General features: G+C 41.8%; 4 protein-coding genes across 5 annotated transcripts; all 4 read left to right on the forward strand.

Moving 5' to 3' along the window:
* Nucleotides 1–80: 80 nt before the first annotated feature.
* LOC134210623 (WD repeat-containing protein 89) lies at nt 81–3,945 on the forward strand. The gene is made up of 4 exons (XM_062686764.1): nt 81–243; nt 1,473–2,406; nt 2,467–2,569; nt 3,666–3,945. Exons 1-4 carry the CDS (start codon nt 234–236, stop codon nt 3,819–3,821), a joined length of 1,203 nt encoding a protein of 400 aa, XP_062542748.1. The 5' UTR covers nt 81–233; the 3' UTR covers nt 3,822–3,945.
* Nucleotides 3,945–5,085, forward strand: LOC134210624 (calcium and integrin-binding protein 1-like). Of its 2 annotated transcripts, none has more exons than XM_062686766.1 (4): nt 3,945–4,086; nt 4,167–4,371; nt 4,467–4,724; nt 4,781–5,085. In XM_062686766.1, exons 2-4 carry the CDS (start codon nt 4,180–4,182, stop codon nt 4,889–4,891), a joined length of 561 nt encoding a protein of 186 aa, XP_062542750.1. In that variant the 5' UTR covers nt 3,945–4,086; nt 4,167–4,179; the 3' UTR covers nt 4,892–5,085. The 2 variants fall into 2 exon arrangements, with proteins under 2 accessions (XP_062542750.1, XP_062542749.1); XM_062686765.1 differs by having other exon boundaries at nt 3,946–4,082.
* A 2,409-nt stretch (nt 5,086–7,494) lies between these two features.
* On the forward strand, nt 7,495–9,114 carry LOC134209138 (uncharacterized). Its single transcript, XM_062685121.1, has 3 exons — nt 7,495–7,597; nt 7,655–8,820; nt 8,878–9,114. Exons 2-3 carry the CDS (start codon nt 7,672–7,674, stop codon nt 9,112–9,114), a joined length of 1,386 nt encoding a protein of 461 aa, XP_062541105.1. The 5' UTR covers nt 7,495–7,597; nt 7,655–7,671.
* Nucleotides 9,115–9,146: 32 nt separating this feature from the next.
* LOC134209139 (uncharacterized protein K02A2.6-like) lies at nt 9,147–11,621 on the forward strand. Its single transcript, XM_062685122.1, has 2 exons — nt 9,147–9,594; nt 10,192–11,621. The coding sequence occupies exons 1-2, from the start codon at nt 9,147–9,149 to the stop codon at nt 11,619–11,621; spliced, it is 1,878 nt and encodes a 625-aa protein (XP_062541106.1).
* The last annotated feature ends 536 nt before the right edge of the window (nt 11,622–12,157 follow it).

A 12,157-nucleotide genomic window follows, 5' to 3' on the forward strand; every position in this document is an offset into this window, starting at 1 on the left:
GGCCGTTGTTCACTTCCTACGGCAAACCCTTCAGAAACATATTGTGCAAAGCGCGCAGATGATTTTGGCTGCATCCTTTAAGCACGTGCTTTTGTTTATATTTACTTTTGGCGTGGTCAAACGCGTACCGGCACTTTATTTCATTACATTTTTTTTTATTTCGACTTAAAATTTGAACCAAAATCAACAACAAACTGTGTTTTATATAGGCTAGATAGATAAAGAAATCAAAAATGTTCGAAGGTGAGTAATATTTTGAGTTTTAAAGATGTAATAAATTCATGTGTTTGTATTTTGCAGAATGATTCTCAACTTGTCTGGAATAATCTTAATTTAGGTGTCGTCCGTAAAGTACGTCACGCTTCTATCTATAGAGATGAAAGTTTTGAATTTTTGACGATTCATACAGAAAAATGTCGAATGTTGAAGAAAAGGGAGTGGAGATAATAATTGCCATTTTATTATTGATTGGAAAAATACGTTAATTTGCATTTAAAATTCATTGCCTACTTCTTTGGGTATGAGCGGGACATTATTTACAATTATTGAAAGCTTGTTGTGCTTATGCACAGCATGTTGAAGAATTTAATATAAAAAAATACGGATGGACTCGAACCCACGATCTCAGAATCGTAGTCGAATCATATCAATGAATATTTAATTAAGCTTATGATTTGTTTTCGAATTCATTCTTTTACATGCTGTTTGGATGGGTTTTGCTTGTGTCTCTATTTTCGGAGCTTCAATCTTTTGAACCTATTCAAATGTCCATGGCAATGTTGAGTATAATAATTCTTATTGGCAGAAGAATACAGTACCTGCCAAACCCAAAGCTATGTACCGTGGAGAATCAAATTTCGGACACACTCAAACTTCGGACGCTTCAATTCGTATGGAAAATTTTCTGAAATATTTCATCGAAATGTTTCGTCAAGGTGGGTAGGAAGGACTAATAGTTTTAGCTTGTTTTAGCATAGTTACATTCTAATAAAACATGTTAAAACAATGCAACGAAATAATTAAAAGACAGTCTGTGCTGTGCAGTGAGAATTGCTTTCAATTATTCTTCCCGTCACTGTGTAATCAGGTGTCCGAAGTTTGAATCTTTGAATCTTTTGAATCTAACCCCGCCGGTGTCCAAGGTTTGAATCAAACAGAAGCCGGACATTTTCATAAATTGCAAATATTCTTCGCAATATCTTGTACATATTAAATACGTAGTTCAAAGATGAATACTTTACTTTATGATTGCAATGGTGGTTTAAACAGTGTGATTAATAATGTAAGTAAACAGGATGATTATATATCAGAAAGTGCTTAAGCGTCCGAAGTTTGAGTTTGCACGGTATAATCACTTTAATAAAGCTTTAAAAAAGCGATGTACCTTCTCCATCATTAAAAATAAATAAATATTCTAAAATCTCATGTTTCAAGAATTATGACAATTCACAGATATTATTTAACTCTTCCAGATCCGCCGAGCTCGGATGAGGATTGCCCCGTCCCGGATGCAGACTCTTGTAAATCAAAGAAACTGAAAGAGCTATTCCAATGTCAAATCCGATCCAGTTCGGAAACGGCCGCGTCTCTCAAACGAACTTGTGGCCTCCACCTGGCGCTATCCAACGATGGCCGCAAACTAGCAGTAGGTCTGTCTCGTATGGCAATTCAGCTGTACGACCTGACGACTAATGGAGATCTGGTGTTGAGTGAGGGCAATTTTGCCACGTACGAGAGCGCGATCAGACGAACCAAGTTTTTCGAAAGCGATACAAACTCGCTTATGGTTTGCACCGAGGAGGGAAATGTGTATTGGTACGATTTACGAATTGGATCTCAACCGGTTCACACATTTGACGACACTTCGGAGGGGTCTAGGAAAACTATGACCTCTTTCGATATTAATCAGAACGATCGGGTGATATGCGCTTCGACTGAGGTGCAAAAGTGCGCCGATAGTTTTCTGCTGTTTTTCGATATCAGGGAACGAACGTATCTGGGGTCCTACTGGGAGTGCCACAGCGAAGATATCACCAACGTTCGGTTTCATCCGACTAATCCGGACCTTTTGAGTAGTGGGAGCGTCGACGGGCTGATCAATGTGTTCGACATTTCAAAGCCTAACGAAGATGAGGCCATGCAAACTTGCTTCAATGTTGATGATTCCATCGAGTCCATCAATTGGCACAAAAGTCCGACCGATCAGGATTGGATTTCGTGCATCACTACCACCAACAACTTTCATCTGTATGATGTCGAAACGCAGGACACTTTGGCCGAGTTCGATAGGGAAAACATTACGAAATCCATGAAAAGGACGTCCTCCATAGATTGCAATGTTATCAACACGCACAACGATGGAAACGGAGGATTCTTTTTGTTGGCAGGATCAAATTACAACAAAGGGTAAGCTGTGGCAAAGTGTTATGCAGATCTGAAAAGTGCTTATATGGCTAATTATTTCAGGGAATGTCTGCGCTCACTCAAATACGATAACAAGCACTTCCTTCCGCATAGGAATTTCCTGCAAAACAAGCAAATAATTCGGGCCAGTGTATACAACGAACAAGTAAGTTATTATATTGCACCAACTGTCTTATCAGTTTCAATAACCACACTCAGTTAATAGCTATAATAGCCGTTCGACATGTTGTCGTGACGGTATGTTGGTAGTGCTCTTACATATGAATTGGTTTATATTTTATCACGTTTTAAATGTCGGTAATGTAAATAGATAACCAGCCTCATTTAATAGGAGTTTGTGAGTGCCGTGAAGGTACAATTTTCCCTAGTTCTTCAGGATTAGGCACATATGGCACAAATAGTCGGTAATGCGCATTCGTTACATTGCAGTACTGTGGTGATGACTTGAAAGCTGGCTCTGGTACAATCTTTCTTTTACGTCTATCATGACTAGATAGTAGATACGGCGCTGTATCGATTTCCTTGTCGCTTTTGCTTAAACGCCTTTGAGCAATGTGGGAATTGCATTTTACAAAGGTTCTCACATAACCAATTACTTTTCCGCATATAGAAGAAGAGCGACAAAAAGGAGGAAATGGCGGTTATGCTTTACTCAAAGTCCACCAGATAGCAATGAGCTGTAGGAGGGCAGCGAAGAATTTAACTTCGATCTAACAAATAAAATTTTATGAAAAAAATGGCGTACCTACGAGAAAGGCACGATTTATTCTACTGGCGCCTGTCAACCTTAAGACAAAAATTCAATCCAAATGATTAGATATCATCTCCAAAAAATCCAACTTAAAATCAGATCAGATCAGACCAGATCAGATTCTTACCGACTTCCATTATTTTTTTTGTTGCGGCCTCCTCACCAACTCGCAACGAGCTCCTGGGCCTGGCTCTGCTGAAATGTTCTGCCGAATTCCTGTCCAGCGCTTGCTTGCAGATTTCCTCTGCGCTTTTTCATAATATGTAGCCGACCCACCTCCATTTACGCTGTGGAATATCTGTTGGTACAGGTTTTTTATGGCATCGTCGATGGAGGACACTGCTACGGTTTTCGCCCTGCATGTTTGGGACGAAGTGTCTTATGAAGATTTTATATGCCAAGCAAGAAAACATTTTTTTTAACTTGCAGAGTGTTATAATCCCTTAATACTATTATTGACTGAGCATTTCGTAATATGCATCTTCAACAGCAACATTGCCTTATCACCACCGGAGAAGGGGGCCTCATTACGGTGTGGCATTGCGAGCAACCGACGGACCAAACATCACCATCGGAGGTTGACATCAATGCAAGCAAAAACTTAAAACAGAAACTGCAAATTAGTCACCGTTCAAAGCCGTACTGAACGAGCCCGCATGATTTCCATTCCAACAACAACAGTCGGGTAAGTCGCAAGTGGCAATCGTTATCATCACTTGGTTGGTTCAAGTACCTTTGTATCGAAAGTATATCGTGTGTTGAATCGGAAATGTCATCGTTTCGTGTGTGGTAATTGAAAGAATCTTTCCCTGTAATGAGCACTTCGAATGATAACACAGAGCACTCCGTTGCTATCTTTATGATGAACGAAGCCTGCGTGCAACAAGTTCTATTGGGTGGTTGGCTGGTAGGTAATTGATTTTCATAGGCGTTAATCAATAACGCTTTAATTGGTCGATTTGTTCTGCTTTATGTTCGTCATCGTGTTCAGTGGTTGTCGCGATATGGGAAGCAGTGAAAGTATTCTGAGTGCCGAACAGTTGGATGAATATGCCGAGTTAACGTACCTCACCAGATGGGAGGTGTTGTTGATTTTGAAAAAGTTGCAAGCTTTGGCACCACAGGACGGGTTACGGCAGGATTTGCACAGAAGGTTCTCCGGCCGCAAGATCATGGACGTGTTTCCGCAATTGAAGGTAAGAAGTAACTTTTTATATATTGGCAATAATAGTCCATTGCGAATATTCTGTGGGGTGAATATGAACTTTCCAGCTTTTTACGCTTTTTTCAGTACAATCCCTTCCGGGACCAGCTATTCAAGGTGTTCTCCTCGGCACGCGACACTCGTTGCTCGTTTGAAGATATCCTGGACATGTTTAGCGTGATGTCGAAAAACTGTCCCCATCACGTGAAGGCGGCCTGGGCATTCCGGATATTCGACTTCGACAACGACAACATGATCACTAAGGAAGACATTTTTACCACATGCGATCGGTTGACCAAGTACGATCAGCTGAACCGAGATGAGAAGGAGAACATTGCGGAAGTTGTAAGATGGAATTTGCTAAATTGGAATGCTTTTATGAAGACGTGACACTGTTACAGATTCTGAAAGAGATGGATCTTCACAATAACGGCAGCTTGAGTGAGTTCGAATTCATCCATGTGATTGCAAAAGTTCCGGAGTTTCACCATGCTTTCACTTTCAAACCGTAAAATTGTGATTATATAATAATCTATATTGCTTGTTAGTTGCTTCATTATTCACGAAGAAAATCTAAACAGGATTTTTGTCTTTATTAGCGAGACTTTCAGCCCAAGCCTGGCTCGTCTCATGAAAAAAAATAAATTTTTCTTATTATTTGGTAGGTACCTATTTGATTCTAGGAAATATACATATTTTATTAGTATTTTTTTATACGAAATTACCAATTGAGAGATTCGAATACTGCCATTTCAATTTGTTTCGATGAATATCTGGGCTCGATTGGCTGTATGGATTCAGAAATTGCCATCCTACATCACTAGCGCCCAACGCTCTCTGCTGCTGTAACCATACTCTCGATGGTAGGGCTTCGGTTACCTCGTCGGCATTAAATATATATATGTGGGTTAACGGTTCCACTCACAAAAAGGTACAAATATTATGTGCAACTATGGTTCACAAATGATTAATTTATATGAATTGGTCCTTTGATGTTGCATGAAGAAGAAGAAGCAGAAAGATGATAATCGAAAAAATCTCCACGGGAAACCATACGAAGAAGTTTTTAGAACTCTTCTCAAAAATTCTAGAAGCAATTTAATTAAAAACGGTAAGCAGTATGTGTATATGTGTGTGTATGTGTGTGTGTGTGTGTGTGTGTTTTTTTTTTTTTTTTTACAAGGGTTAAAGGCCATCAAAAATCTGCGCGACAGACACCTCGAGCATCCACACTATGCTCGAAGGCGAACAGGGATGGGCTCCTCCCGACCTGCTAAAAATGTGCCTCCCGGATAAACCGGGTCCCTTATCTTCCTTGCCTCGATCCCCCCGGGACCACTGGATGCTGCGACTACTTCGGGGGGGGCTGTGCTCATGCACTTCTTCTATAATTCCGGCCAATAGCGTATGCTAGTTCGCCGACTGGCTGGCTAATCCAATTCTCCACTGCAACGTAGTCTCGATCCCTCGACGGTCATGCACCGAACTTCCTGACTCGAATCCTCCTGATTCCCCCCGGCGTCGAGGGTGGTCCACCAGTTCCGGTGAAGGAAACTTTCGCACTGGTGGTGCCCCGACTAGCGGCGGCTATCGCAGGGGACGCTTTCACGCATTTTCTCGACATCGTCCTCGTCCTTTCTTCTTCTTTCTTCTGCAGGTTGGCTGTTCGAGTGCCGGGGTCGGTCCGACGATTCCGGTTGGCAGAAAACTTCCGGTTTACCGGCGCCGCGACGACCCGTGTGTGTGTGTGTGTGTGTGTGTGTGTGTGTGTGTGTGTGTGTGTGTGTGTGTGTGTGTGTGTGTGTGTGTGTGTGTGTGTGTGTGTGCGTGTGTGCGTATGTGTGTGCGTTACAAAAATGTCACAACAAGATCTCAGCCGTCCGTGGACCGATTTGCACGATTTTCAAAACCATTCAAAAGTGTAAGAAGGGTTGCGTTCACTGTAGGTGGATTAAGTCGGGTTTTTATTTTGAAATCGATGAAAATAATATTTTATATTGAAAACAATAAAAAAAATGTCACTAGCGTTTCCTTAGCGACCAATGTTTGCTTTAGGCTTATTTCGCTTTTTATGGATATACGACTTTCTCACTTGTGTCTTGGTGCTGCTTGAATTATTTTAATTGTAAAAATAATAAATATTAATTTCATAACTTTTTTTCCCCCTTTTACTATTACCATAATTGCATACCTATCAACTCAGATCAAAGAACTAGATATAAAATGTGTATGTTACAAGATAGAGCCCCTACAAGATCTCAATTGTGGTACCGAGTGCGACCCTGTGATTACGCGTACGAGAGGGATGACGTAAACCGGTTACCGGTATGTTGATGATTGGTGCGCGGAAATAGAAACTAGTTTCATTGAGCTAGTCAATACTTTAATATAAATTACGTCTTAAATATAATTATTATCACCACTTATCACATTACCACCCCAATTACTACATTGGCGACGAGGTGCAACTGAACAGGTAAGAAAAAGGGTAAAATGTTAATCTAAGAAACTATATTCAAGGATTTGAGGGAGAAAAGATTGTGGTTATGTTTATTGCGCTTTTTGCACTTTATAAGAGTTTTGCGAGATTTTTTTCTCACAGTCATCTTTTTCTCACACTCAATACACTCAAAAAAGTTTGATTTTCCGTGTATAATATTTGTGTGTGAGTGCTCAATCTGAAAACAAACAGACGTCAAATCATGGCGGGAATCGATTTAGTGTACACGCTTACATGTGACTCACGAGTAATGGGTTATAATTGGGTAAATTTCAGTAACAAAAATCGATCAACCCGAAATGAGAGTGAGTGTGAGAAAAAGAAGCGGGCAAATCACAATCTACACATAACTCTTCAAATTGGTGAAATCGGCAATACATCAGTTAATTTTTTTGGTCACGCTAATTCTCAGAAACAACCGGCTGCCGGAGAGTAGTACGGAAAAATCGTCGCTGGAAGCGATATGCTACATGGTAGCGACTGCTGAGATAGCAGTGGTTTAAACATCGTCGCTGGAAGCGATAGGCTACAGGGTAGCGACTGCAATAGTAGCAGTGGTTTTGATTTCGTCGCTGGAAGCGAAAAATACCGAGCTGCGAGTGTAAAAGTCACCGGAGGTGATAGACTGCAAGAGTGCCGGTTGAAAATCGGGTTGCATACTAATAATAGTATCGTCAGCCAGCTGTCGAGTGGTCAAGCGGAAACCACTAGATTTTTGGTAACTTTAAACAAGTTTTCTAGTAAGAAACATACGTATAATTTTACTCATGTTTAGGATCAGCCAGTTTCACCATGGAGAAGTGGGAAATTCAACCTTTCAAGTTTAAGTCATTTCCTCGTAATGTCGTCCGAAATGAGTGGATTAAATACAAGCGCAACTTCGACTATATCGTTGCAGCATCTGGAGAAACAGATAAAACACGTATTAAAAATCTGTTCCTTGCCAGAGCTGGGCCGGATCTACAAGAAGTTTTCGCTTCTATTCCCGGTGCGGATGTGACTGAGGATAAGGAAAAGAATATCGATCCCTATTCTGTTGCCATACAGAAACTGGACACTTACTTCTCGCCCAAACAGCATGAAACGTTTGAACGGAATGTTTTCTGGACACTCAAGCCAAGCCATGACGAGACATTGGAGAAGTTTATGTTACGTTGTCAGGATCAGGCAAGTAAGTGTAATTTTGGCAGGACGACACAAGAAAGCAGGGCAATAAGCGTAATCGATAAAGTAATTTTATTTGCCCCGAGTGATTTGAAAGAGCAACTCTTACAAAAAGATTCTTTTGATATCGACGAAGTCGCAAAAATCGTTAGCTCATACGAGTCAGTGAAACACCAAGCGCAGATGATGAATCGACCATCTCTAGGATGTGCAGAGACATTCGAACCTAGTGTGAATGACAGAAACGTCAACAAAATTGGAAACATTCCTAATAAAGAATGTATGAGGTGCGGAAAGCGAGACCATTTCGCAAATGACCCAAAATGTCCCGCACGTGGCAAAGAGTGCATCAAGTGCAAACGGGTTGGTCATTTCGCTGCTCGTTGCCGAACAACAACAGTAAGGCGGAAGTACTCTGAGGAGCCTAGGCCAGGGCCCAGCCAAGGATTCAAACGGCAACGTGTACATGAAATCGAAACAGCGGAGGAAAGAAAAGATCAAAGCTTCATATTCTGTGTGAATGATGGAGAAGAATTTTTGTGGCTGAGGCTTGGGGGAGTGACGTTGCAACTGCTAATCGATTCCGGCTGTAAGAAAAATATTATCAATGAGAAAGCGTGGGAGTACATGAAGAACAATGGCGTGAAAGTTTGGAATCAAGAAAAGCACTGTGACGAAGTTTTTCTGCCTTACGGCAACGAAGCAAAACCATTATCCGTTCTTGGAAAGTTCGATGCACAAATTTCGGTAGAAGATAATGGAAAGATCATCGAACAGGTAACACCTCCCACTGTAATATATTTCATAATGTTACTTTAATTGGAATTCTCGTAGGTGGCTACGTTCTACGTTGTAATTGGCGGTCAACAATGCTTATTGGGCCGTGCCACAGCTATGAGTCTAGGTGTACTGATGATTGGATTACCGAGTACACATGGAGTCAGCATGATTGAGTCTGCACATAAACGTCCTTTCCCTAAGATTAAAGGGTTGCAGGTGGAAATTCCCATCGATAAGAGCGTTGTTCCTGTGTGTCAACATCCTCGGCGTCCTCCAATTGCACTTTTGTAAAAGATAACGGCGATCTTCGACTCTGTGTCGACATGCGTCGGGCTAATGCGGCTATTTTGCGCGAACGCCATATTATGCCTACGATTGAGGACTTTCTGCCACGATTTACATCAGCTAAATATTTCAGCCGGCTGGACATTGAGGAGGCCTTCCATCAGGTGGAACTTAAAGAAGAGAGTCGTTACATAACAACTTTTATAACTCATAAAGGTCTTTTCCAATACAAACGGCTGATGTATGGAATCGTCATCGCTCCAGAACTATTCCAACGCATTATGGAGCAAATTCTTAGCCGTTGTGAGAATACTGTAAATTTCATCGATGACATTCTCGTATTCGGAAGCACAGAGAACGAACATGACAAGGCGCTTAAGCTGGTTCTGTCGGTTTTGAATGAACACGGAATTCTGCTGAATCAAGAGAAATGTTTGTTCAAAGTAAACAGCCTTGATTTTCTCGGACATACTATTTCGCCAGATGGTATAAAGCCTTCGAATAGCAAAGTTGAAGCATTGCAGAAATTTCGTATCCCAAATACCACAGAAGTCCGTAGTTTCCTTGGGCTCGTTACCTATGTAGGACGGTTCCTCCCGAATTTGGCGACGATTACGGCTCCTCTTCGTTAATTAATTCGTTCCGGCAGTAAATTCTGTTGTGGTAAGGAACAACAGGAGTCTTTTGCAAAACTGAAGGACCTGATCAGTAATATTCAGCAATTGTATTTTTTCGACAATACTCTCCGTACAAGAGTAATAGCTGATGCGTCTCCAATAGCACTGGGAGCCGTACTGGTTCAATTTGAAGGTCCAACGGATTTCCAGCCTCGCCCTATCGCTTACGCTAGTAAAAGTTTAACGGCCACTGAGCGGAGATATTGCCAAACCGAAAAGGAGGCGTTGGCCTTGGTTTGGTCAGTTGAACGGTTTGCAATATATCTGTATGGAAGGACTTTTGAATTAGAGACGGATCACAAACCGTTAGAAGCGATTTTTCAACCAACATCTCGTCCTTGTGCTCGAGTGGAGAGATGGGTTTTACGCCTTCAGTCATTCTCCTTTGTTATAAAGTACCGCAAAGGATCATCTAACGTGGCCGACCCTCTATCTCGCTTGTCGGTAAATCCAACGCCCGAAACCTTCGATCCGGAGAATAAGTTCATGGTACTGGCGGTAATGGAATCCGCTGCAATCGATGTGCAAGAACTGGAAAACACGACTAATTCGGACGCAATCTTGGGTATTGTTAAACAATGCTTGCGTTCCGGTAATTGGGATAAAGATGAAGCTAAGCCGTTCTTACCCTTCAAGCATGAACTTGGATTTGTTGGTGATATGCTGGTTCGGGGAAATAAGCTCGTTGTGCCGACAGCATTGAAGATGGGGATGCTCGATATCGCTCATGAGGGACACCCGGGAGAATCTGTAATGAAGCGGCGTCTTCGCGATCGTGTTTGGTGGCCAGGCATGGATAATGACGCTGTGTCTCGTGTGAAAGCATGTGAAGGTTGTCGTTTGGTTGGACTACCTAGCAGACCTGAACCGATGAGTCGCCGTCCACTACCGTCTGGACCGTGGATTGATATCGCGATGGATTTCCTCGGTCCGTTGCCTTGTGGTTCATATCTTCTTGTCATCATCGACTACTACAGCCGCTATAAAGAGGTGGAAATAATGTTCAAAATAACGGCCAGGGATACAATTAGTAGGCTTGATCGAATTTTTACTCGCCTGGGATACCCTCGGACAATAACCCTCGACAACGCCAAGCAGTTTGTAAGTACGGATTTAGATTCATACAGCAAGCTTCACGGAATCACATTGAACCATTCAACACCTTATTGGCCGCAAGAAAACGGTCTCGTCGAACGGCAAAATAGATCTCTCGTAAAACGACTGCAGATTAGCGCTGCTCTCGGTAGAGACTGGAAAAAAGACTTACACGATTACCTCATCATGTATTATACAACACCACACTCGATAACCGGAAAAACGCCTACTGAACTTATGTATGGACACACTATTCGATCGAAGCTGCCAGCTATAGAAGATATCGAGACCACTCCACCAAACGCAGATTTCCGTGACCGCGATAAATTGTTAAAAGAGAAAGGAAAGGAAGTAGAGGATACCCGTCGTCGAGCTACTCGATCCTCGATTGATTCCGGTGACACTGTACTTATGCAGAACCTACTGCCGAGTTCTAAGCTGTCCACTACTTTCAATCCAAAGCAGTATACAGTGCTTTCGAGATCTGGTCCTCGTGTGACGGTTGAAGATTATCAGACTTTGAAATCGTATGACAGAAATGTGGTTATGGAACTCGAAGGATCATCGACTGGGGCGCCTGGCGACAGTTCTGAAAATCAAGAAAATCAAAAGCAGTTAAGAGCATCATCAGAAGAAGATTTCCATGGTTTTGAGCTGGAAGATGATAATACAGCACGGCGCCCAATTGCCCAGTACAGAACGGTGAAGAAACCGGTTTGGATTAACAATTATCTTCAATAATTTCTTCAATTTAAACAAAGGGAAATGTGGTACCGAGTGCGACCCTGGATTACGCGTGCGAGAGGGATGACGTAAACAGGTTACCGGCATGTTGGTTATTGGTGCGCGGAAATAAACACGGGCTTCATTGAGCTAATTAATACTTTAATATACCGTCTTAAATATAATTATTATCACCACTTATCACATTACCACCCCGATCACTACATCAATAAAAGGTATTTTAGTTACTAGATAAAGATTGTCGCTTCGGTTCCCTTTGTTCTGCTGTCCGAAACATGTGTGGTACATACCTGTCAAATCGTATGGATTTTCCTTCTTTGACATTTAGCTCCCCTATCCTCGCCAGCAAAAGATGTTCCGGACAGCGACGACAGCGACAATCTTTATCTAGTAACTAAAATATCTTTTATCTCAATAGTTTGCTAAATGATTCAGCTCTCTTAACTATAAGCGGAAGCTAAAATATTGACATGAAATGAATTTTTTTCGGAGTTCAGAAATATCAGCAGGATCCAATATCTATTGGATCCTGC

The sequence above is a fragment of the Armigeres subalbatus genome, chromosome 2 (assembly GCF_024139115.2).
Source record: "Armigeres subalbatus isolate Guangzhou_Male chromosome 2, GZ_Asu_2, whole genome shotgun sequence".
Classification (NCBI taxonomy): Eukaryota; Metazoa; Arthropoda; class Insecta; order Diptera; family Culicidae; genus Armigeres; species Armigeres subalbatus.